We start from the raw sequence: 25,119 nt of genomic DNA, 5'->3' as shown, positions 1-25,119 counted from the left end.
AAGTACACATCCAGAAGTACTTCAGCTTATTGTCATCCCAGTACACACTGGTACATCAGCTATATATTACAACTATCAGTATATTGGCCATTCAATTGTCATGTGCCTTATTGTCCTGCCAGTTGTCCTGCCACTGTATATCAGCAATTCAACCACTTCATCATTGGAGCAAACAAAGCATGTCAGTGAATTCCCAGGAACACTTGAATGAAAAGAAACACGTTGGTAGTAAACATCAAAAGAAGAAGAAAAAAACGAATGGAAAGTAAAGCAAGAGCGGTGCCTAAGCCTCCCAGATTAAAAACAGGATCGCAATGTGTCTGACAATAGCTCGTCCGGGGAAGCGGTCTATTCCAGCCCCTTCGTCAGAGTCTCGCCATGTAATGTGATTAAAGGTGCTTTGTGCGAATAGAAGTTATTCAGAAAGCCTTGGGGGGAAAAAAGGAATAAGCTACTAGTTCCCGGCAAGAATGTCTGCCTATTCATCCCAGGCGCATCTACGGCTAGGAAATGGTTTCCTGATGGGGGTCTTAAACAGGAAGATGTTGAAAGGGATGGGATCTTAGTTCTCATTGAGGAGGCAGAGATTAATAACATCAGGAATGCGACCCCTCCAATCACCCCGGCCCAATCTCATCTCTCTCTCCTCGTTTCTAAGCGCCAGTCAGCTTCATTCTCTGGATGGGATAACTGCTGACGAAAGTCTTGTTCATATGTAATTAGGGTTCAAGAGTTTGAAGAGTCGCGGGGTCTTTGTTTCAACGAGAGGATGATGTTACCGAGTGGGTTTGGGTGACACAGGGTGGAACGGTACATGATGCGCAACGTCAACAGTTTAACTGTCACCTTTTTGACAGGAGCAGCGTGTCCAGGAAGTTGAGGTCACAGGTCAAGGGGAAGCAACCTCACAGTGCTCATTATCTCGATTAATGCACAGTGAAGCTGTCATCTCGAAGACGGGCTATTCCAGTGAGACAAAGCTGAATAAGACCATAGTCCTGGCTGGCCCTCATTTCCCTTAATACCTGCCCTTACTGTATAAGAGGTAGGATTCGATATGTAGATCGAAGAGCATGCCAAATCCATTGCCATTGGGAAAGAGAATAATGGGGATGTCAGGTGTCAAGGATAGTGAGAGTGAAATGGAATGGGAAAGTGGGTTAGCGGTACCAGGGACAGGGTCAGTTCCATCTAAGTCCCCTGGCAATTCATGAATCGAATTGAAGTCCAATTGGGAAATTCCATACTCAATTCAGCAGAGGAATTGACCCCATCTCTGTACAATACTATTCAAGCGGTAAATACAGTGCCTTGCGAAAGTATTTTGCCCCCTTGAACTTTGCGACCTTTTGCCACATTTCAGGCTTCAAACATAAAGATATAAAACTGTATTTTTTTGTGAAGAATCAACAACAAGTGGGACACAATCATGAAGTGGAACGACATTTTTTGGATATTTTAACAAATCAAAAACTGAAAAATTGGGCGTGCAAAATTATTCAGCCCCCTTAAGTTAATACTTTGTAGCGCCACCTTTTGCTGCGATTACAGCTGTAAGTCGCTTGGGGTATGTCTCTATCAGTTTTGCACATCGAGAGACTGACATTTTTTCCCATTCCTCCTTGCAAAACAGCTCGAGCTCAGTGAGGTTGTATGGAGAGCATTTGTGAACAGCAGTTTTCAGTTCTTTCCACAGATTCTCGATTGGATTCAGGTCTGGACTTTGACTTGGCCATTCTAACACCTGGATATGTTTATTTTTGAACCATTCCATTGTAGATTTTGCTTTATGTTTTGGATCATTGTCTTGTTGGAAGACAAATCTCCGTCCCAGTCTCAGGTCTTTTGCAGACTCCATCAGGTTTTCTTCCAGAATGGTCCTGTATTTGGCTCCATCCATCTTCCCATCAATTTGAACCATATTCCCTGTCCCTGCTGAAGAAAATCAGGCCCAAACCATGATGCTGCCACCACCATGTTTGACAGTGGGGATGGTGTGTTCAGGGTGAATACTTTCGCAAGGCACTGTATATTTTGAGGACATAGTCAAACCTGTATGTTATGCAATAAATATAGCTTTAGAAAATGCTTACTTTATACTTCTTTATTACATAATGCAAAATTGGACTGAGAGGAGCCAAATTCCCACCAAGCTCATCAACTTTGATGACTGCATTCAAGATACTATTGGAATAAACTCTTGGGCATATTCAGGAGCATCAGTGGACATTTAATCGTTACATTACTGCCTCTTTATACTGGTTCTCTACTGAGTGTGGGTGGAGGATAACTGCTAATCTGCATTGGGTAATTTACCAGTTATGAATGGCTTTACATGTCAGTACGACTTACCAATAGTGCAGTGCTCCCCTGTCCAGCCCTGGTGACAGTCACATTTGCCTTCTCGGCAGACGCCATGATCTGTACAGCGTGGGTGACAGTCCCTCTGGTCGCACTCTGAGCCTGCCGATCCTTCCTCACAGTGACACGTCCCACTGACACATGCTCCGTGGGGGCCGCAGTCCACCGTGCACATCTCTGACACACACGCAACCAAAAATAGAGTCGTCCATCATACACTGGACAGACTGGTTCTATAGTTATGTACAGTAATTTATAGTACTTTCGACCGGAGTTCGGCACGCGTAAATTGAACGCGATTCCTTTTTTTTATGCTCTTTTCACTCTACGCGTATTCTGACTTTAAACTTAAGAATGAGAATAGCATGCTATTCCCCTTCCTATTCTTTTGGGGGTGGAGATCAAATCAATTCTACAGATAGAATTAAGTTAAGCGCGATGAATAAGGCCGAGGAGCCTGTCGTTTCCAAAAGGAACAACATCTACTTTCGTTTTTTTTTTTTCGTTTTTTTTTTTTTTTTTTTCAAATTGTTAAGAGCTAGGCCAATGAGTAAGCTGTTTGAATAAGGGGATTGTAAATAGACCAGTCATATGGCAGCAAACTGAAGCATATCAACATATCACCTTTTCCACAGTTAAGTTCATCAAACGCCGGCCTTATAAGTTGCAGGGATGGAATTTGGAGACCCAAGCTATAGGCTTCTGTAGCAATGTGTAACAGTATAGCACTAAACCTACCGAGTTGATTTATGATTTCTATAATCTTTGAATTATATCCCCAGACTTTTCACTGTACTTTTTTCCATTTCTATTGTGTTAAACATTAGCCACTATCGGTAGCCACTGTCAGTTATAACCACACACATGTATAACATCACTTTAGTGTTAAGTTTCCTAACATTTTGCATCATTCCATTAAATCGTTAGTTTATCTTTCTTTCCTCTGTCACATTCGTGTGGTTGTTCTGAAGATCGCTAGCAATAGTGGATCATATTAGGCTACGGTATTACAAGTTGTGCAATAATTTGGGATCATTATGGAACGGACCATACGTAGCAGTTTAAACCTGGAGTCTGGAGCACAGTTCACCAAGGCTAGACCATTGTCATCACACTTCCATGATTAGTGAGGAATATTAGTGTAGATTTATAGAGATACTATTCAAGCCCAATTATACACTTCCAATATTTAATGGATTGAATGATTGAATATGGCAACTTGCAGGATGAATCAAACTACTGTATTTTTTATTTACCAATTTATTTCCTGCATAAAAGGCTTCCCAAACATTTTTATTTATTATTCATAAATACTTTCTACCCCTAAAAAATATACAATATCAGAGTTTTTTTTTTTTATCTACCAGTTTGAGCTGAAAAGGAGGTGAATGTGTGCATTTATATCGCTTTATTTTTTATTTATTTTTATTTTCCCCTTTTTTCTCCCCAATTTCATGGTATCCAATTGTTAGTAGTTACTATCTTGTCTCATCGCTGCAACTCCCGTACGGGCTCGGGAGAGACGAAGGTTGAAAGTCATGCGTCCTCCGATACACAACCCAACCAAGCCTCACTGCTTCTTAACACAGCGAGCGTCCAACCCAGGAGCCAGCCACACCAATGTGTCGGAGGAAACACCGTGCAACCTTGGTTAGCGTGCACTGCGCCCGGCCTGCCACAGGAGTCGCTGGTGCGCGATGAGACAAGGATATCCCTCCCGGCCAAACCCTCCCTAACCCGGAAGACGCTAAGCCAATTGTGCGTCGCTCCCCAGAGACCTCCCGGTCGCAGCCGGCTGCGACAGAGCCTGGGTGCGAACCCAAAGTCTCTGGTGGCACAGCTAGCGCTGTAGTACAGCGCCCTTAACCACTGCGCAACCCGGGAGGCCCTGCTTTATTTAAATATGTACAGTCTGAATCGGGCCCATTGTGAATAATCCCTCCTTTTGTGGTTCCATTTATGCGTTTTGTCTGTTGTTGCTTCATTTTCATTTATTGAACTGGCAGAGCAGACTAAACAAGGCTTAACAAGGCAGAGCAGACTAAACAAGGTTACCATAATTTTTGAATGACTACCCGTTCTCTGTTCCCCACACATACAATTGCTTTTAAGGTTCCTCAATCGCGTAGTGAATTTCAAGCACAGATTCAACCAAAAAGATCAGGGAGGTATTTCAATGCCTTGCAAAGAAGGGCACCTATTGGTAGATATGTAAAAATAAACAAAAGCAGGGGCTGAATATGCCTTTGAGGATGGTGAAGTTATTAATTAAGCTTTGGATGGGGTATCAATACACCCAGTCACTACAAAGAAACAGGCACCCTTCCTAATCCAGTTGCCGGAAAGGAAGGAAACTGTTCAGTGATTTGACCATGAGGCCAATTGTGATTATAAAACAGTTACAGAGTTTAATGGTTGTGATATACATTTTTTGGGCGATGGGATCAACAACATTGTAGTTACTCCACAATCTCTACAGAAAAAAAATATTTAAAAAACATGCATCGTGTTTGCAACAAGGCATTAACGTAATACTGCAAAAAATGTGGCAAATAAATTGGGGAAATGTTTGGGAAAAATCCAACACAACACATCATTGAGTACCACTCTTCATATTTTCAAGCATGGTGGTGGCTGCATTATGTTATGGGATTGCTTGTCATCGGCAAGGACTAGGGAGATTTTTTTTAGGATAAAAAGAAACGGAGTACACCCAAGCACTGGCAAAATCCTATAGGAAAACCTGGATCAGTTTTCTTTCCAACAGACACTGGGAAACAAATTCACCTTTCAGCAGGACAATAACCTAAAAGACATGGCCAAATATACAGTAGGGCAAAAAAGTATTTAGTCAGCCACCAATTGTGCAAGTTCTCCCACTTAAAAAGATGAGAGAGGCCTGTAATTTTCATGATAGGTACACTTCAACTATGACAGACAAAATGAGGAAATAAAATCCAGAAAATCACATTGTAGGATTTTTAATGAATTTATTTGCAAATTATGGTGGAAAATAAGTATTTGGTCAATAACAAAAGTTTATCTCAATACTTTGTTATATACCCTTTGTTGGTGTCAAACGTTTTCTGTAAGTCTTCACAAGGTTTTCACACACTGTTGCTGGTATTTTGGCCCATTCCTCCACGCAGATCTCCTATAGAGCAGTGATGTTTTGGGGCTGTTGCTGTGCAACACGGACTTTCAACTCCCTCCAGATTTTCTATGGGGTTGAGATCTGGAGACTGGCTAGGCCACTCCAGGACCTTGAAATGCTTCTTACGAAGCCACTCCTTCATTGCCCGGACGGTGTGTTTGGGATCATTGTCATGCGTAAAGACCCAGCCACGTTTCATCTTCAATGCCCTTGCTGATGAAAGGAGGTTTTCACTCAAAATCTCACGATACATGGCCCAATTCATTCTTTCCTTTACACGGATCAGTCGTCCTGGTCCCTTTGCAGAAAAACAGCCCCAAAGCATGATGTTTCCACCCCCATGCTTCACAGTAGGTATGGTGTTTTTTGGATGCAACTCAGAATTCTTTGTCCTCCAAACACGACGAGTTGAGTTTTTACCAAAAAGTTATATTTTTGTTTCATCTGACCATATGACATTCTCACAATCTTCTTCTGGATCATCCAAATGCTCTCTAGCAAACTTCAGACGGACACGTTTGGCACTGCAGGATTTGAGTCCCTGGCGGCGTAGTGTGTTACTGATGGTAGGCTTTGTTACTTTGGTCCCAGCTCTCTGCAGGTCATTCACTAGGTCCCCCTGTGTGGTTCTGGGATTTTTGCTCACCGTTCTTGTGATCATTTTGACCCCACGGGGTGAGATCTTGCGTGGAGCCCCAGGTCGAGGGAGATTATCAGTGGTCTTCTATGTCTTCCATTTCCTAATAATTGCTCTCACAGTTGATTTCTTCAAACCAAGCTGCTTACCTATTGCAGATTCAGTCTTCCCAGCCTGGTGCAGGTCTACAATTTTGTTTCTGGTGTCCTTTGACAGCTCTTTGGTCTTGGCCATAGTGGAGTTTGGAGTGTGACTGTTTGAGGTTGTGGACAGGTGTCTTTTATACTGATAACAAGTTTAAACAGGTGCCATTAATACAGGTAACGAGTGGAGGACAGCGGAGCCACTTAAACAAGAAGTTACAGGTCTGTGAGATTCAGAAATCTTGCTTGTTTATAGGTGACCAAATACTTATTTTCCACCATAATTTGCAAATAAATTCATAAAAAATCCTACAATGTGATTTTCTGGATTTATTTTCTCATTTTGTCTGTCATAGTTGAAGTGTACCTATGATGAAAATTACAGGCCTCTCATCTTTTTTAAGTGGGAGAAGTTGCACAATTGGTGGCTGTCTAAATACTTTTTTGCCCCACTGTATATTCAAGTAAAGAAGCACCTTGCTCTTGCTTTCTGGATATAAAATAGCTTACCAAGATGACATTGAATGTTCCTGAGTGGTCTAGTTAAAGTTTTTACTTAAATCAACTTGAAACTATGGCAAGACTTGAAAATGGCTTTCTAGCAATGATCAGCAACTTGACAGAGCTTGAAGAATTAAAAAATAAATAATGGGCAAATATTGCACAATCCAGGTGTGCAAAGTTCTTAGAGACTTACCCAAAGAGACTCACCGCTATTAGTTTTTTTATGTTACATAAATGTTTTATAAATGGACATAAAAATATTTTGTGTCGGAAGGCACTGTACAACATTTAAATGTTTTACTGTTGTTCGCTTACAAGAAAAACCATCTCTCCCACTCTCATTTGCACTTTTTAAAAGATATTAGTTTAATCTCCCTCTGATTGGAGTTTTCTTCGATTGAGAGACCTTGGTGGGTCTCTAATTAATGCTTAGACGACACTTCAGAATATTAACCATGCCTCTGGAGGGGGAGCATTCGATTACAAAGCCCCCCCCCCCCAGAAAAAAGAATCCATATAATCTATTTTTCATTAGCACAAATGTGTTTATCTGCTTTTAGCACGCCCCTGTCTCTGGCGTGATGTCGGAGTCGGTGGGCAATCTATGCCACACCACTTGTTAATTAAAGTTCATTTAATTGGAGTCGAACTGCTGAGATAATTAAGAGAGAAACATCGATTACTACCCAAGTGGGCAAATAAGAGTTTGGACTAAAATTGCTCCCTTCAAATGTATATATATATTTTTACATTGACCAGCAATGGATGTTTCACATTGTGAAAGAGGGACTCTGTGTCCTGATATATTCTATAGCTTTTTTACAGTATAACAAATGGCTTTACTTTGAATGTTGTCTGAAAGTGAATAAATTGAGACAAAACTTCCAGTTTTTCTAAACACCCTTTCCTATTTCCTCCCAGCAGTCCAGGTTCTCGGCTCATCCATCATTTCAGACTTACAGTAAACCCTCTTATGCAAAAACCCTTTGGATTTCAATCGCACAATCAAGTTAATGTGTTGCTTAATTAATCTTACCTCTTACCTGGATTGTTAAAAACCCAATAGGTTCGAATTTGATGGTACTCAATTAGGGTCGCCAACTGTGGACCGCAGATGCAGGGACTAATTCTGCACTGTGAATTAAACTGAACTAAATGACCCCATTCTAGAGAAAGACATTGAACATGAATCACCTGGTCCTTTAAGCAAAGGAACCGATTAATAAAACCAAAGCACAGCCCTCAAACTGGAAAAGTACCTACAAATAAATTGTTTAAATGTTCCTCATATTAATGAGGACCATCATCCTTTTCCTCAATGGAGGAGCCTCCTCTACATCACACATACAAAACACAAAGCCAGACAGCTAAACCTAATGAAGAGTAAGAGAGTTGTCTGACCTAAAGAGCAGTCGGAGCCTGTCCAGTTAGCCTCACAGATGCAGGTTCCCGTCTCGGTGTGGAAAGTTCCGTGGCTGGAGCACTGTTCAGGACACGTGCTTCTCAGGATCGCACAGTCCATTCCGCCCCAGCCCGGGTTACAGTGGCATTCACCGTGGTGGCAGGCTCCGTGGCCCGAGCAGGTCGGGTCCAGACAGTCCACTAGGGAAACACGGGGAAAACAGGGGAAAGGAAAGGAGATGGATCCAGTACTGTGTATGGGATGATTTTTTTATTTACATTTTTTTAACTAGACAAGTCAGTTAAGAACAAATTCTTATTTAAAATGACAGCCTACTGGGGAACAGTGGGTTAAATGCCTTGTTCATGGGAAGAACAAAGTTTTCTACCTTGTCAGTTCTGGGATTCGATCCAGCAACCTTTCAGTTACTGGCCCAACGGTCTAACCACTAGTCCTTGGTTGCAACACTCACTACAGAGATCCAAACTGCCTCTGGAAGCTACATCAGCACAATAACTATTAGTCGGGAGCTTCATGAAATGGGTTTCCATGGCTTAGCAGTCACACACAAGCATAAGATCACCATGCGCAATGCCAAGCGTCGGCTGGAGTGGTGTAAAGCTCGCTGCCATTGCACTCTGGAGCAGTGGAAACGCATTGTCTGGAGTGATGAATCCCTCTTCACCATCTGGCATTCCGACGGACTAATCTGGGTTTGATGGATGCCAGGAGAACGCTTTCTCACCCAATGCATAGTGCCAACAGTTTGGTGGTGGAGCAATAATGGTCTGGAGCTGTTGTTCATGGTTCAGGCTAGGACCCTGAGTTCCAGTGAAGGGAAATCTTAATGCTACAGCATACAATGACATTCTAGACGATTCTGTGCTTCCAACTTTGTGGCAACAGTTTGGGGAAGTTCCTGTTTCAGCATGACAATGCCCCCCATGTACAAAGCAAGGTTCATACAGAAATGTTTGTCGAGATCGGTTTGGAAGAACTTTACTGGCCTGCACCTCGACCTCATCGGACACCTTTGAATTGGAACGCCGACTGCGAGCCAGGCCTAATCGCCCAACATCAATGCCCGTCCTCACTAATGCTCGTGGCTGAATGTAATCAAGTCCTCGCAGCAATGTTCCAACATCTAGTGGAAAGCCTTCCCAGAAGAATGGAGGCGGTTATAGCAGCAAAGGGGGGACCAACTCCATATTAATGCCCATGATTTTGGAATGATATTTTCTAGCAGGTGTCCACATACTTTTGGTCATGTAGTCTATATTGATCTCAGCGACTCATTGAGAATAATTTGGTGCTTATCAAATAAGGCAAGATAGTTAGTTCCACAATAGCACTTGTCTCCTTTCTCTCGAAATTCACTTCACAATGTGCGCAAAAAAAGATGTAATTACTCCCGCGACTAAATAACATCTTACACGTCGGGTCACTGAGCTGTAAATCTGACAAGTTAATTGCCTCTATGTCTGATTATGGATCAATGAAGTTAAAACTAATTGAACAGGCGGAGAAAAGATGGAGGAAAAAGCAAGAGGTACTTGCGATAAAAACGAGAAATGGACTCTCACACGTTTTGTGTACTGGAGTGCACTGAACCAATCACATTGGATGGACAATTCAGAATCAATTCCAATCCATAGCTGTTGTACCTAAATGGTTAGAGGGAGCTAATGCATGCAAAGTATCAATGGGGAACACAATGAATTATCTGCTTGGTGAAGTTGAAAAGAGCAATTGTTTCAGCTGTCAATGTCGCTGGGAAATCAAACGGCGACACTACATATCCTTGTGGTGTACCTTGGTGACAGTTGCTTCCCTTGTAGCCGGCATTGCACACACAGTTACCCGTCACGCAGATCCCATGACCGCCACATTGGGGGTCCACGCACTGAGTAGCAGGCACATCACACTCTGTGCCCTTCCATCCACTGTAGCATTGACAGCGCCCCCTTGTGTACTGGCCGTTGCCACTGCATAGGATGGGACAGGCAGCTGTGGTGGAAAGTAACAAGGTTATTAAAAAGTATATATGACAATTTCTTGTAAAGTATATTAGCCACGCTACAATGGCCATGAGTACAACACTTTCTCTCCAAAGATTTTATCTGAAACATTAGCCCTAACCCTGACCTTTAGCCTAAACCTAACCCTACATTAAGAACAAATATCACATGCACATGGTAATCAATTCTGACATTATAGCCCATATTTGTCCTTTGAATCATGGCCATTTATTGATTGTGATATCATAACATGGATTAGGAATGTGACAAGAGAACATATATACCTCTTGAGCAGTATGGTCCACTGAACCTTGGGAAACAGTGACATGAGCCCGACACACATTCACCGTTTCCATAACAGTTGTGTGAGCACTCCATAACTGACTCTGTTGGGACAGACATTTTTTTTTCTAGAATTACACCAGCCATTACTGAGAAATCATACCTCTAATATGTAGCCGCCACATTTTTATTACATCATCCAATATGTACACAATGGATTCTTGGATTGGATTTCCTATCACTACTATGTTGTCACATACTACGCCATCTTATACAGCTACTGTATACCACAATTCCAGTCAATGTTATACATGTACGGCAGTGGAGGTTGCTGAGGAGAGGACGGCTCATAATAATGGCCAGAATGTTTGATTCACTCCATTCCAGCCATTCTACTCCATTTCAGCCATTATCAGCAGCCTCCGTTGATGTACAGTATATGTAGCTAGGTACAGTTGACATATACTTAGGTTGGAGTCATTAAAACTCATTCCTCAACCACTCCACAAATTTCTTGTTAACAAACTATAGTTTTGGTCATTTTTCCCAAAATTGTTTACAGACATGGCTTTAGAAGCTTCTGATAGGCTAATTGACATAATTTGAGTCAATTGGAGGTGTACCTGTGGATGTATTTCAAGGCCTACCTTCAAACTCAGTGCCTCTTGCTTGACATCATGGGAAAATCCAAATAAATCAGGCAACACTTCAGAATTTTTTTTTGTAGACCTCCACAAGTCTGGTTCATCCTTGGGAGCAATTTCCAAATGCCTGAAGGTACCACGTTCATCTGTACAAACAATAGTACGCAACTATAAACACCATGGGACCAAGCTCAAGTCGTACCGCTCAGGATGGAGACGCGTTCTGTCTCCCAGAGGTGAACATACACTTTGGTGCGAAAAGTGCACATCAATCCCAGAACAACAGCAAAGGACCTTGTGAAGATGCTGGAGGAAACAGGCACAAAAGTATGTATATCCACAGTAAAAACGAGGCCTATATCGACATAACCCAAAAGGCAGCTCAGCAAGGAAGAAGCCACTGCTTCAAAACCGCCATATAAAAGCCAGACTACGGTTAGCAACTGCACATGGGGAAAAATATCATACTTTTTGGAGAAATGTCCTCTGGTCTGATGAAACAAACATAGGACTGTTTGGCCATAATGACCATCAGTATGTTTGGAGAAAAAAGGGGGAGACTTGCAAGCCGAAGAACACCATCCCAACCGTGAAGCACGGGGGTGGCAGAATCATGTTGTGGGGGTGCTTTGCTGCAGGATTGGTGCACTTCACAAAATAGATGGCATCGTGAGTAGGGAAAATGATGTGGATATATTGAAGCAACATCTCAAGACATCAGTCAAGTTAAAGCTTGGTCGCAAATGGACAATGACCACAAGCAAACTTCCAAAGTTGTGACAAAATGGCTTAAGGACAACAAAGTCAAGGTATTGGAGTGGCCATCACAAAGCCCTGACCTCAATCCTATTGAAAATGTGTGGGCAGAACTGAAAAAGCATGTGTGAACAAGGAGGCCTACAAACCTGACTCAGTTACACCAGCTCTGTCAGGAGGAATGGGCCAAAATTCACCCAACTTATTGTGGGAAGCTTGTGGAAGGCTACCTGAAACGTTTGACCCAAGTTAAACAATTTAAAGGCAATACTACCAAATACTAATTGAGTGTATGTAAACTTCTGGCCCACTGGGAATGTGACAAAAGACATAAAATCTGAAATAAGTAATTCTCTCTACTATTATTCTGACATTTCAAATTCTTAAAAATAAAGTGGGGATCCTAACTGACCTAAGAAAGGGAATTTTCACAAGGATTAAATGTCAGGAATTGTGAAAAACGGAGTTTAAATTAACTTGGCTAAGGTGTATGTAAACTTCCGACTTCAACTGTATAAGTGAAATAACCTATCTGTAAACAATTGTTGTAAAAATTACTTGTGTCATGCACAAAGTAGATGTTCTATCCGACTTCCCAATACTATAGTTCCTCAACAAGACATTTGTGGAGTGCTTGAAAAACAAGTTTTAATGACTCCAACCTAAGTGTATGTAAACCTCTGACTTCAACTGTATGTGTATTTCTGATCTGCAAGCATGATATGCCATTCCCGAAATCCTCCCATGTCCTATGAAGGTTTAAGCTTCCATATCCCGTTTGCTGTAGCCTGACTACTCCCATGCCATGTTGCCCATCTCGGTCCCAAACCATCTCGAACATTTTAAATCGCACAGTGGATTTCTTTATTCCTTGACACATTTTCTTTCTCCTTTGGTAAAATCTTACTTGAATGACTGATCATGCCCACAACAGCAGCGGAATCTCTGAACTGTTTACAAGTAAATCCTCTGAGTTAATTGGACATATCCACGGGAACCTCTTGTATTCGTTCAAAAGACCAGCACTCGTAAAGGGATCTCCCTCTAGGCTGGGGGCTCGTTTAGATTGCCATCGTAACACAAACGTTTAGTTTGTATTGCTTTTGAAGACTTGTATTGGATGTTCACTACCAGGATGTCAGTTTCAACCAGGGGTTGGAACTGGTTTCAGGGAACAGAACCGAAAAACGGAAAAGAATGACGTTAAAAAACAATTTCAGAACAGGAATCAGGACCGGGAACGAACATGATCTATACAGTTCCGGAACATAACCGCTATTTTAAAAGCATGGGAACCGGTTAATAACGTATTTTACTTTAATAACGTTATTTTCCAGATATTTTTTATCAGTCCCACAAAAAATTTAACAAAGAGCCTATGCAAAGCCCTCTGTCATTTAGAAACATATTCCAGTTTCTGCATGCCAGCTGAACATCTTTTCCAGTGTGTGTAGGCTACCTGCCCCGCCGAATGATAGGCTACTGTAGCCTACTGATGTTACAAGAGTGACTCAGAAATTAGGGAGATATTTTTTTATTAGAGAATAGATTCATCTCAGGGCACAAGTCTCTGAGATGATTTAATTGTTGACGACGTCTTGTGATCTAAGCTCATGCTTCTTGCCATTATTTCTTCTCTCCCAGGCATGTTTACCCGAGCGACAGATCATTCGAAAATAAAATTACAAATGTAGATAGCTTATTTGAATTACACAAATGTTGCAGGATAAGTGTCGGGAGAGAAAAAAGTTGTGCTTCTCTCGAAAGTGAAACAATATTTGGGGCAAGCGAATTGGCCTAACATGGCGGCAGTAGTAACCAGCCACGCATTACGTTTTTTATCAGCCTATTTCATTGATAAGTAAATAGCCCTCGTGTGCATTTTCATCTGTCGGGGTCGTTTACCTTTGAACAATGTGTGTGAATGAGTGAAGGAATATAACGATGCGCTCTGAGATGAGATCTGAGTAATAGCGCAGTGATGTGCACTCCAGTTATAGGCTTTAAATGGCACTTAAGGCGTACTTCCGTGTTTCCGATCACAATTAAATCCAATTAGGAGTATCAAGTGTGATAAAATGGATATAATTACCAGTGGTGTATAGAACTTAAGTCAAAATACTTTAAAAGTACTACTTGAGTTTTTTTTTTTTTTAGGTATCTGTACTTTACTATTTATATTTTGGACTACTTTTACTTCACTACATTTCTAAAGAAAATGATGTACTTTTTACGCCATACATTTTCCCTGACACCCAAAAGTACTCTGTATATTTTCAATGTTTAAGAGGACAGGAAAGGGGTTCAATTCCCTCACTTATCAAGAGAACATCCCTGGTCAAATAATGCTTGTCATAACAAGATGCCCAGCGTTTCAAGCCAAGCCTCCTCCACCACCTTCTCTTGCTCTCTCCCCACCTGCAAAATGTGTCACATCTCGAACCCTACACTTGTCAGTCCAATGCATGTAGTTAAAGAATTATAGCTTGCCCGCTCCATAGCAAACAGCTTGACTGCACTGATTGGTGAATTCATTTAATGTCGAGCTAAATAAAAGAAAACATCTATTTTAGATCCTTAAAAAGGAACAGAAGGAATGATATAAACTGTTTTGGGGGGTTTGATCCAGTCCAGAACTTTATTTTGCAGATCGGAACAGTGGAACGGAACAAGAAAAATAATGGTTCTATTCAGTACGAAATGATTGGAAAATAATTTTGGTTCCAAACCCTGGTTTCAACAGATCCAGGCAATTTTGACATTGGTAATCGATAACTCCATATCATAAGAAACGGATTGACGGAATTCCCCAACGCAAAACTCAGCCCATTTTCTCTTTTCCCACAGCACAATTCCTGAGCCAGCACAAGGAGGCTGTCCTAAGGGATAGTGATGTTCATGCTCTGTAAAGGTGTAACATATGCATAAGACAATTCACACAGCCCAATCAACAAATTATGCTTGCACCATGTAGATGTAGTTTAAATTCTTGATTAGTGTATGTATGTGGTAATCTGGCCTGCCTGTGGCAACTATTCAGTCATTCTCTAAGAAGGAATGTTCACTCAGTAACTTGGGGAAAAATAACCTCCAATAAGTACCGCAACACAAATCTACAGTGACCTCCTCACCCATTTCTACAGAGGTGGTCCCTTACCTAGGATGATGGTGTTGTATGATACTGTCTCCGGGCTCTTCCCATCATTGTAGAAGGCCAGATGCCACACCCCAGAGTCCAGGTACTGGATGAAGCCAGCTTGGTGAAGGCTGACCTGGTGCTCCATCTGGCCCCTGGCTTCCGGCTCCGTGGAAGCCCGCCTCTCTTTGGCGATGAGTCTGCTGCCATCCAGCAGCTCCACAAAGTCATACTGAAGAAAGGTGAAACAGAGAAGTCAGTTGGGACTTATTCATTGGTCACTCGACATAAGATTAGGAAAAAAATCTGCCTTGACGTTCTTTGTAGTTCCAGGTGTATATCGGGAAAATATCTGAAAAAATATATATATAATTTTACATTAAAGGAGCTATCCATGATTGAATTGAGTCAAAGTAAAGATTTTCCAGAAGAATTATCCTTTTCAATCAGTATGTTAACAGTGTTTCAGTCACACAAACACAAATACAGGGTGTTGAAAGAAGTAAAAGGCACATAAAAAAATTATTTAGTATGAGAAATGGGACATGCAGCGGACACAAAACAAAGCCACTCTCCAACTGACTCAGTACGGATAGGAAATGAAGCATTAAAGCAAGGGTGAGCCAGGTCAACACTCAGTGGTTTAAACCCTTTTGAGAGGAGCTGAGGGGTGGATAAGAGTTATTACCCTGCTGATGTAGGCCATTTTGTGTTGGTGGCCAGGGGGCCAAGTAAGAAAATTCATTTACTCCCAGATCAGTGTGTACATCTCAATCTAACAATAGGAGCAAATAATTATGGACAAGAAGCCAAGCCTAGCTTGGCTACCAAAATAATTATTAGCTAGTACTTGGGAATTCAAACTATTGTTGATCATTTCTTCACAAAACCTAGTTTTAGACAATTGATGAATCATGCAGAGTAAAACAATAACACATTTAGTTATTATTCTTTTTTTAATGGGTAGGTGACTTTAAAGTTGTTCCTCTCCTCAGGCTGTGAATGCAACCAACGGTCAATATCTCTCATTGTGGTCTTTCACGCTCAGTTAAGTAAACACATCGATTTTTCTCCCTGGCAATTTAACAGACCGTTTCTAAGGCAGTGGTGGTTGACTTTGTGTCTATTAAATATTAAAGCGTTAGACTTCTCACGAAAGGCTTCGGTCATACAAAAGTTATACTTAAATCCAAACGGGTTCTCTAGCAGACTGGTAAAAATGTCTCACCCTTGTTCAAGAATGGCCTTTTTCCTTTTATTCAGATAACTTTTGGTTATTTGAAAAGGAAATAACCTCCAAAATATCACTATTTTTAAAACAAGATACAGAAACTCGGTTGCAATATCAGTTTAATCCACCAGAAAAGACAGAACATATAATACAACAAAAATTGTGGTTAAAGACAAATATACTATAATTGAAAAATACACGTTTAAAACAGTTATAATCTTTGTAAATAATATCATAAAGAGGACTGGTGGAGATATGTCACACATGCAGCTAACAAACATATATGGAAATGTCTGCTCTACCAAAAATTACAACCAACTTCCATTACCGCAAAAAAATGGAAGAGGCAAGTAGAAGGGGGGAAAAAGTAAGAAACTTGTCTGTTGGCCCTGCATTTAAAACCAAAATTGGTTAAAGAAAATTGTGATGAATAAAAAAAAGTGTACCAGCTTCATTTAAGGACAACAAATATTGACAGCTGTGCCATATACCATCCATCATTCCTTCAATTCTGACCAGTTTCCCAGTCCCTGCCGATGAAAAACATCCCCACAGCATGATACTGCCACCACCATGGGGATGGTTTTCTCGGGGTAATGGGAGGTGTTGAGTTTGCGCCAGACATAGCGTTTTCTTGATGGCCAAAAAGCAACAGTTTAGTTTAATCTGACCAGAGTACCTTCTTTCATATGTTTGGGGAGTCTCCCACATGCCTTTTGGCGAACACCAAACATGTTTGTTAATTTTTTTTCTTTAAGCAATGGCTTTTTTTCTGGCCACTCTTCTGGCTAGCCCAGCTCTGTGGAGTGTACGGCTTAAAGTGGTCCTATGGACAGATCCTCCAATCTCCACTGTGGAGCTTTGCAGCTCCTTCAAGGTTATCTTAGGTCTCTTTGTTGCCTCTCTGATTAATGCCCTCCTTGCCTGGTCCGTGAGTTTTGGTGGGCGGCCCTCTCTTGGCAGGTTTGTTGTGGTGCCATATTCTTTCAATTTTTTTTATTATGGATTTAAATGGTGCTCCGTGGGATGTTCCAAGTTTCAGATTTTTTTTTTATAACCCAACCCTGATCTGTACTTCTCCACAACTTTGTCCCTGACCTGTTTGGAGAGCTCCTTGGTCTTCATGGTTCCGCTTGCTTGGTGGTGTTGCAGACACTGGGGCCTTTCAGAACAGGTGTATATTTACTGAGACCATGTGACAGATCATGTCTCACTTAGATTGCACACAGGTGGACTTTATTTAACTAATTATGTGACTTCTGAAGGTAATTGGTTGCACCAGATCTTATTTATGGGCTTCATAGCAAAGGGGGTGAATACATATGCATGCACCACTTTCCCGCTTTTTTATATTTTTTATATTTTTTTATGAAAAGTAATTTTTAAAATTTCACTTCAACAATTTTAACTATTTTGTGTATGTCCATTACATGAAATACAGATAAAAATGCATTTAAATTACAGAATGTAATGCAACAAAATAGTAAAAACACCAAGGGGGATAAATACTTTTTTAAGGCACTGTATATATACAAAAAATAAATTATAATAATTATATGTATATATATAGTACCAGTTGAAGGTTTGGACACATCTACTCATTCAACGATTTATCTTTATTTATTTTTTTACTATTTTCTACATTGTAGAATAATAAGGAAGACATCAAAACTATGAAATAACACATATGGAAATATGTAGAAACCAAAAAAGTCTTAAACCAAATCAAAATATATTTTATATTTGAGATTCTTCAAAGTAGCCACCCTTTGCCTTAATGACAGCTTTGCACACTCTTGGCATTCTCTCAACCAGCTTCACCTGGAATGCTTTTCCAACAGTCTTGAAGAAGTTCCCACATATGCTGAGCACTTGTTGGCTGCTTTCCTTCACTGTGGTCCATCTCATCTACACTTTTTTGGTTACTACATGATTCCATATGTGTTATTTCATAGTTTTGATGGCTTTATTATTCTATAAAGTAGAAAATAGTACAAATAAAGAAAAACTTTGAATGAGTAGGTGTGTCCAAACTTTTGACTGGTACTGTATATATTTACAAATAACATATGGGGGATTGGAAATTATGCAGACAATTACACTGATGGAAGCTACAATCTATCTGCAATATTAAAGCTGATGTACCCCTAACAAATATTATTAAAAATGATTAGCTAGTACTAGTGTTGATAATTTCTTAAAAAAAACTAGTTTTAAACAATTGATCATTCATGCAGAGTAAGACGCTCAATAACAAATTTAGTTTTTTTTTTCTTTTCTTTTGAGGGGTAGGTGATGCACTTTAAAGTTGTTCATCTCCTCAGGCTGTAAATGTAACCAACGGTCAATATCTCTCATTGGGGTCTTTCATGCTCAGTTAAGTAAACACATCGATTTATCTCCCTGGCAATTTAACAGACAGTTTTCTAGGCAGTGGTGGTGGACTCTGTGTCTAGGCATTGACAGTTTCCTGCACAGCAATCGCTTTGGACATAAAAGGAGGCTTCTTTCTTTAGGACTCTGTTTGTTGTCTTTGATTTTGTTGGGTTCCTTCCTTCTTTCATCTTGTAATCCCTTCTTTCCTGTTGTAATTTGTATTGACCATTTTTTTTTCTTTTGATAGTGGCCCAACTGAAAGAGGCTCCTCTTCAATAAGTCAAGTCAGAGAATGTCAAAAAGGTGAAGTTGAAAGCTTTTACTCGAGAGTGAAGTGGAAAATAGCAACTGCCTGGTCACAACCCTTTAAGTCAGGCTTCCCAAACTGGCAGCCAGCGAGCCATTTGGGGAACTCTGACAAAAAATAAATATATATATAATTTTAATTGTTGGACATAAAATACCAGGAAATGAGCTCCAATTGATTTTAATTTTGTAAATCTGTTCCCAAGTATTTCCACACATAATACGATGTGATTGTATACAGACGTAAGCAAGGTTTGAAATGATTATGCTTTAGTCAAATATTATATCTGTTTGGGCTTCTCGCGGTAAATTTGCATTCTACAAATGATTTGTAATTATGGTCCCCCCCCCCCCCCCCCACCCCCGACCATCCGCTCAAGGATTAGAATCTGGTCGTTCAGTTGATGAACAGTTTTACAAATAAAACTTTGTCTTGGGACACTTCAAACACTTTAGAGATAAAAGTGAAAAGAGGAATATGGATTTGTTTTTCATTTTGCAAAATTCATACAGTCAGATTTCTACACCCGACTCAACAGATGTACCATTTACCTGTGTGTGAGATGGTGGGAGACCCTTCCTCCCGTAGACCCCAACCAGTGCGTTCTTCTGAACAGAGATGTTGAACTTGAGGAAGCGCGGCTGTTCCATAGCCAGCCGAGAGCGCCAGAACACCCCTGGCGGTATTCCCTGACCGACCCTCCTGCCCACCTCCACTTGCCCGGTGTCAATGGAGCTGTTTTCCTGATGGGCCGCACCATTCCTGCCTGGAAGGGAGAAAGAGAGAGCACTTACCGGTTCATCACCATATTCGAAAACTATACCTATACTGTGCAAGCTCTCTGAAACCACAGTTACAGTTTTACAAACATCTGTTCTTGTGTTCTGTGAACCCATTTTAATTGGAGTATCTGTCCATAGGAACACTTTAAGCCGTACACTCCACAGAGCTGGGCTAGCCAGAAGAATGGCCAGAAAATAATAAATAAAACCTTGCTGAATGGAACAGATCGTTCCACCATCTGTTTCCCTATCTTTTTTTTGTGGTACTGGTGATTCACTAATGTTAAGGATCTATATGTAATAGCTGATACACTACCTCATACAGTCCTGTAAGAATACATCAAAAGGACGGGGAGGTGAAGCTTTTAAAGGTTTATGTAGCTGCAAAGACACCCACTTAAACATGACTCCGCCTGAGTTACGATCAAACATGAATTTGCCGACGACACGCCGGCGGTAGGCCTGATCACAAACGACAACGAGACAGGCTATAACAGAGTTTGGGAATTTAGTTACATATAAAACACTGTAAAAACAACAGGAAATCAGCTCCAAGTGACCTTCATTTTGGAAATCTGTTCCCAAGTAATCCCATGCATAATATGATGTGGTCATATTGCAAATGTAAGCAAGGTTTGAAATGATTATGCCGTCAATTTGCAGTCTACAAATGATTTGTAATTATGTTCACGGCCCCCTAACCAGCAGCTCAATACATAAAAAAATAATCTAATTGATGATCCCTGGCCTACGGGAGGAGGACATAGACCTGGCAGTGTGGTGCCAGGACAAGAGCCTCTCCCTCAACGTCAGCAAGACAGAGGAGGTTATCGTGGACTACAGGAAACGGAGGGCCGAGCACAACCCCATTCACATTGACGGGTCTGAAGTGGAGCTGGTCGAGAGCTTCACGTTCCTCGGTGTCCACGTCACTAAGGATCTATCATGGTCCAAACACATCAACACAGTTGTGAAAAGGGCACGACAAGGACTCTTCCCCCTCAGGAGGCTGAAAAGATTTGTCATGGGCCCTCAGATCTTCAAAAAGTTCTACAGCTTCACCTTTAAGAGCATATTGGGTGGCTGCATCACCGCTTCGTATGTCAATTGCTTGGCATTCCACAGGAAGGCGCTACAGAGGGTAGTGCATACGGCCCAGTACATCACTGGGGCGGAGCTTCCTGCCATCCAGGACCTCTATTTCAGGCAGTGCCAGTGGAAGGGCCCAAAAATGGTCAAAGACTCCAGCCACCCTAGTCATAGACTGTTCTCTCTGCTACCGCATGACAAGCGGTACTGATGCACCAAGTCTGGAACCAACAGGACCATGAACAGCTTCTCAAACCAAGCCATTAGACGGCTAAATAGTTAACTCGTACCCTCCACATCAACTCGGTACTGGTACCCCTTGTATATATAGACAAGTTATCATGACTCATTGTGTATTTATTATTACTGGCGGTTTTACATTTATATTATTTCTCTATTGTCTTTCTCGCTGCATTGTTTGGAAGTAAGCATTTCACTGTTAGAAGCACGTGATGATTTTTTGGGGAATTTGACTTATTCTCAAATGAAAAGTTAAATACCCTACTTCCGTGTCCAGTGATGTCATGATCAAAGCATTAATGTTCAAATCTGTTTGCCTGATAATTATTTCAAAAACCACTTAGAATAAACATATGAGTGGAACTAAAGCAGGACTAAACAACTAAACATTTTTCTCACAATGGCCCTCCGGAGTTTAGATTATAACAGACAATATGAATCCAAAATTCTTGGTATGAATCCATCTATGTAGTTATTTCAGCTTCCCATTTCACAGTTTAAAAACAAAGACCATAAAAACCAAGAGTAGTCCATTTGTGATTTCGGTGCTCCATTAATACCTGTGAAAGTCGTTAACGTCTTTGTTAACGCTTTCCATCTTTGTTTGTGTGGGTGTTTTTTGCATGAGGACCTTTCCTGTCACTTTACCTTGGCACCAAAATGAAGACATACAGAGACACGTTTGCCTCCAGAGAGAAAATGGCCTGCTACCGATTGCCTTTAAACAGTCCCAAAACGAGCCTCCTGCTATCTTCATTAGCACTTCTAATGAGGTTTTAAATCTAGACCTGTTTAAATCACACTGAGTGTTGCAACGATTAAGACACTGGCCTTTTGCTGTAAATGGGAACGGAGGTGGCACACGTGGTAGACATCGCATACAAAATGACCTCTACTGGTAAAGGCTGAATGGGGTACGGTATAATGATTAGGTTGTGCAAAGCTGTCTGGGCAATTCAGAAGGCATCTACAGTATAGGCAAGGCTACTTTTAGGCATCACATTAGCAAGCCGGACGAACAATCAAACAAGCATCCAGTGCAATTTAGGGCTGCAAACATACTCAGAAACATAGAAATGTGTTGTGCTCCTTCCCCAAATGTATGCTAAATATTTCGGTTAAAAGGGCTATCTGAATAGATTTAGCTAAGGTCCTTACCATAGTCAGCTGAGAGTACTGTCAGTATGCTCGGTTGAGTGGGCAAAGCCTTCACCTCTCCGTTCTCAAATGCGGGTTGGTTTTCTGTTTCTTGAAGTTGCCAGTTGAGGCCGAAAAAGTGCATTGCTGTAATGTGAACAAAACAGTGGAATATACTACGGTTAGGGCAAACAATCAAAGCGTTAAGACACAACACTTGCTGGACAGCAGGAAAAAGAGATCCGACAATAGATCATTTTGTGGCCTGGGGTGACCTTGTCCCCTCTGCATTAAATCCTTCTACATATGGCCCTACATCTTCAATGTCTAAAAAATACTAAAGAGTGGAAATGATTTTGTACTAGGTTTACTTACTATGGGTGTTCCCCACGTAGGCTAAGTGCTAGACTGTAAAACTCTACAGGGCCCAGACACAGCAAGCACAATCAATACTGAGGAGAGGAGGAACACTGCTGTGCCTCTTTAGGCACACTAGAGTGTCGGGACACAAACAGCACTGCATCAAAGAGCACAGTGGGACGTTGTACCCAAACATTTGTCACCAAACTGACAGGAGGCAGTTGAGGGTCTACTCCTCAACTCCTCTAATACAAAGCAAGCAATTCAAAAACAAGCAACACAAGGACACCCCTGAATCAACAACAACAAAAATCTGGAAACCGAATTGTTTCTATGTGTATTTGTGTGTCTTCGAGCCTCAAACTATCTAGTTTTGCTAGTCCTGTATTGCGTAACCAACCAAAAAATGCAATTTTATTCCTCCAACCCCTGTCTCTGAATAAGACGCTATCAAGCTGTGTCTTGTTGTTGGGGAGACTTGGTCTTCTATGAACACAGTGAGAGGGGGAGACTCCTTCAAAAGATTGGCAGCAGTGGAGCCATGCCCAGGAAGCCAAACTCCGCCGTTTCGGATTTCTGAGTGGTTTGTTCTGAATCAAACCTGTTTTCAAAACAGAGTCCTTGCAGGGCAGCAGGGTATGGGGTCTCAACGGCAGAAAATACATAGCTAACCCCGCGAGGAGAAACAATGCAGCGGAATCATTGAGAATGCCGAATGGCAATTCAATTTTTGAAAAGTTGAGAGAAGTTGGATGGATGCAGCCTGGTGTCAGTTATACTGAACAGAAATATAAATGTAACGTGCAACAATTTCAACGTTTCTGTGTTACAGTTCATATAAGGAAATCAGTCAATTGAGATACATTCATTAAGCCCTAATCTATGGATTTCACATGATTGGGAAGCCAGCCCACTCAATGGGGAGCCAAGCCCTGCCAATCAGAATGAGTTTTTCCCCACAAAAGGGCTTTATTACTGACAGAAATACTGTCAGTAATAATAATCCCCCCCCCCCCCCCCCAGACAATTCCGCAGGGGGAGAAGCCAGATGTGGGGGTCCTGGGCTGGCGTGGTCACATGTGGTCTGCGGTTGTGAGGCCAGTTGGAGCCACTGCCAAATTCTTTAAAACAATGTTGGAGTTAGCTTATGAAGGGAAATTAACATTGAAATCCCTGGCAACAGCTCTGGTGGACATTACTGCAGTCATCATGACACTTGCACACTGCCTCAAAGCTTGAGACATCTGTGGCACTGTGTTGTGTGACAAAACTGCACATTTTAGAGTGGCCTTTTATTGTCCCCCACACAAGACGCATCTGCGTAATGATCATGCCGTTTAATCACCTTCTTGATATGCCACCCCTGTTAGGTGGATTGATTATCTTGACCAACACTTTACATTTTGCGTTTATATTTTTATTCAGTATAGTTGTTTTTTGTTTACTGACTTGACTTGCTAATGTACAATATGTGTGTGTGTGTGTGTGTGTGTGTGTGTGTGTGTGTGTGTGTGTGTGTGTGTATGTGTGTGTGTGTGTGTGTGTGTGTGTGTGTGTGTGTGTGTGTGTGTGTGTGTGTGTGTGCGTGCGTGCTTGTTAGAGAAAGAGAGAGCGAGAGATAGAGAGTGCGAGAGAGAGAGAGACCATGTGAGAGTGCATGTGAGTTTCCTTGTATGTTCTGCATGTGTGGGACTGTGTTTCTTATCTGGGGGCTGGCAGAGGCAAAGTATATGAGTGTATATTGAAGACATTTAAGACAGTGCACCTGGCAGGTGTTTTGGCTGCAGATGAAAGAGAGGAAGGCGGAAAAAACTCAACCTGAGGACACTGGCAAAGAACGCCTACATCTGTTGAACACACACACTCACACCAATAGGAACTCCCACGTGGCAAACACACTCATGCACGCACAGGCCCACACGAGCACTCATAAGCCGTAGAAGCGGAATCCAGACAAGACAACCCACAAAACACACACATTAAAAACACATTATGCAAGTTATGATAGAGCACGATAAAAACATGAATCACGAAAAAACAGGGTCCAGATCATAAAGGGATAATGTACATGGATATCGATATGGCACTTTTATGGCCCTCTTCTATGGAGAGCACTCTCCCTGGTCCTCTCCGTTGCATCATTTCTACACAGACCTATTTCTCTCTATACGAGCATGTCATCCTGTCCTCCCTTCAGCACCATATGAATCCTATGGCAGTTCAGGAGAAAGTCACACAGACCAAGAGTAAGAGTGTGCATCACTCAGGAAGACAGTTAGGACAGATAAAATCTCCACCTGTTTTATCGCTGTGGTCAAGCCGCTAAAGGTTAGTGAGAAGACATCTTTGATGCATGCTGTAAAAAACTGGCAAAGCCCAGTCTGTGGGGGAATTATGTCCTATAGGGGAGAATGGTTCGCTAATGAAAGAGATGAAAGCACTTCCTGGAAGACATTTTGTTTCAAAGTCTTACAGCTCTTGACTCCTCGCATCCCCTCCCTCGCTTCTCCTCAAAACACTTTGGAGAGGAATGCTTTCAAGTTCTTAGGATATTTCCCTT

At 41.5% G+C, this 25,119-nt stretch overlaps 1 protein-coding gene across 6 annotated transcripts in view; it reads right to left on the bottom strand.

Annotated features, from left to right (window-relative positions):
* The window catches only part of LOC109905278 (teneurin-3), a 180,767-nt gene that overhangs the window by 37,101 nt on the left and 118,547 nt on the right, over positions 1-25,119 (bottom strand). For all 6 annotated transcript variants that reach the window (XM_031790225.1, XM_031790227.1, XM_031790226.1 and 3 more), the window contains 7 exons: positions 22,221-22,346; positions 19,503-19,717; positions 15,059-15,269; positions 10,504-10,605; positions 10,014-10,208; positions 8,201-8,401; positions 2,353-2,538 (listed from right to left, as the gene is read on the bottom strand). In XM_031790225.1, the coding sequence (XP_031646085.1) occupies positions 2,353-2,538; positions 8,201-8,401; positions 10,014-10,208; positions 10,504-10,605; positions 15,059-15,269; positions 19,503-19,717; positions 22,221-22,346 (1,236 nt within the window). The remainder of the gene's footprint in view (positions 1-2,352; positions 2,539-8,200; positions 8,402-10,013; positions 10,209-10,503; positions 10,606-15,058; positions 15,270-19,502; positions 19,718-22,220; positions 22,347-25,119) is intronic.

Source organism: Oncorhynchus kisutch, linkage group LG15, assembly GCF_002021735.2.
Source record: "Oncorhynchus kisutch isolate 150728-3 linkage group LG15, Okis_V2, whole genome shotgun sequence".
In the NCBI taxonomy this organism is placed as follows: Eukaryota; Metazoa; Chordata; class Actinopteri; order Salmoniformes; family Salmonidae; genus Oncorhynchus; species Oncorhynchus kisutch.
This window is presented reverse-complemented; position numbering and strand designations above follow the sequence as displayed.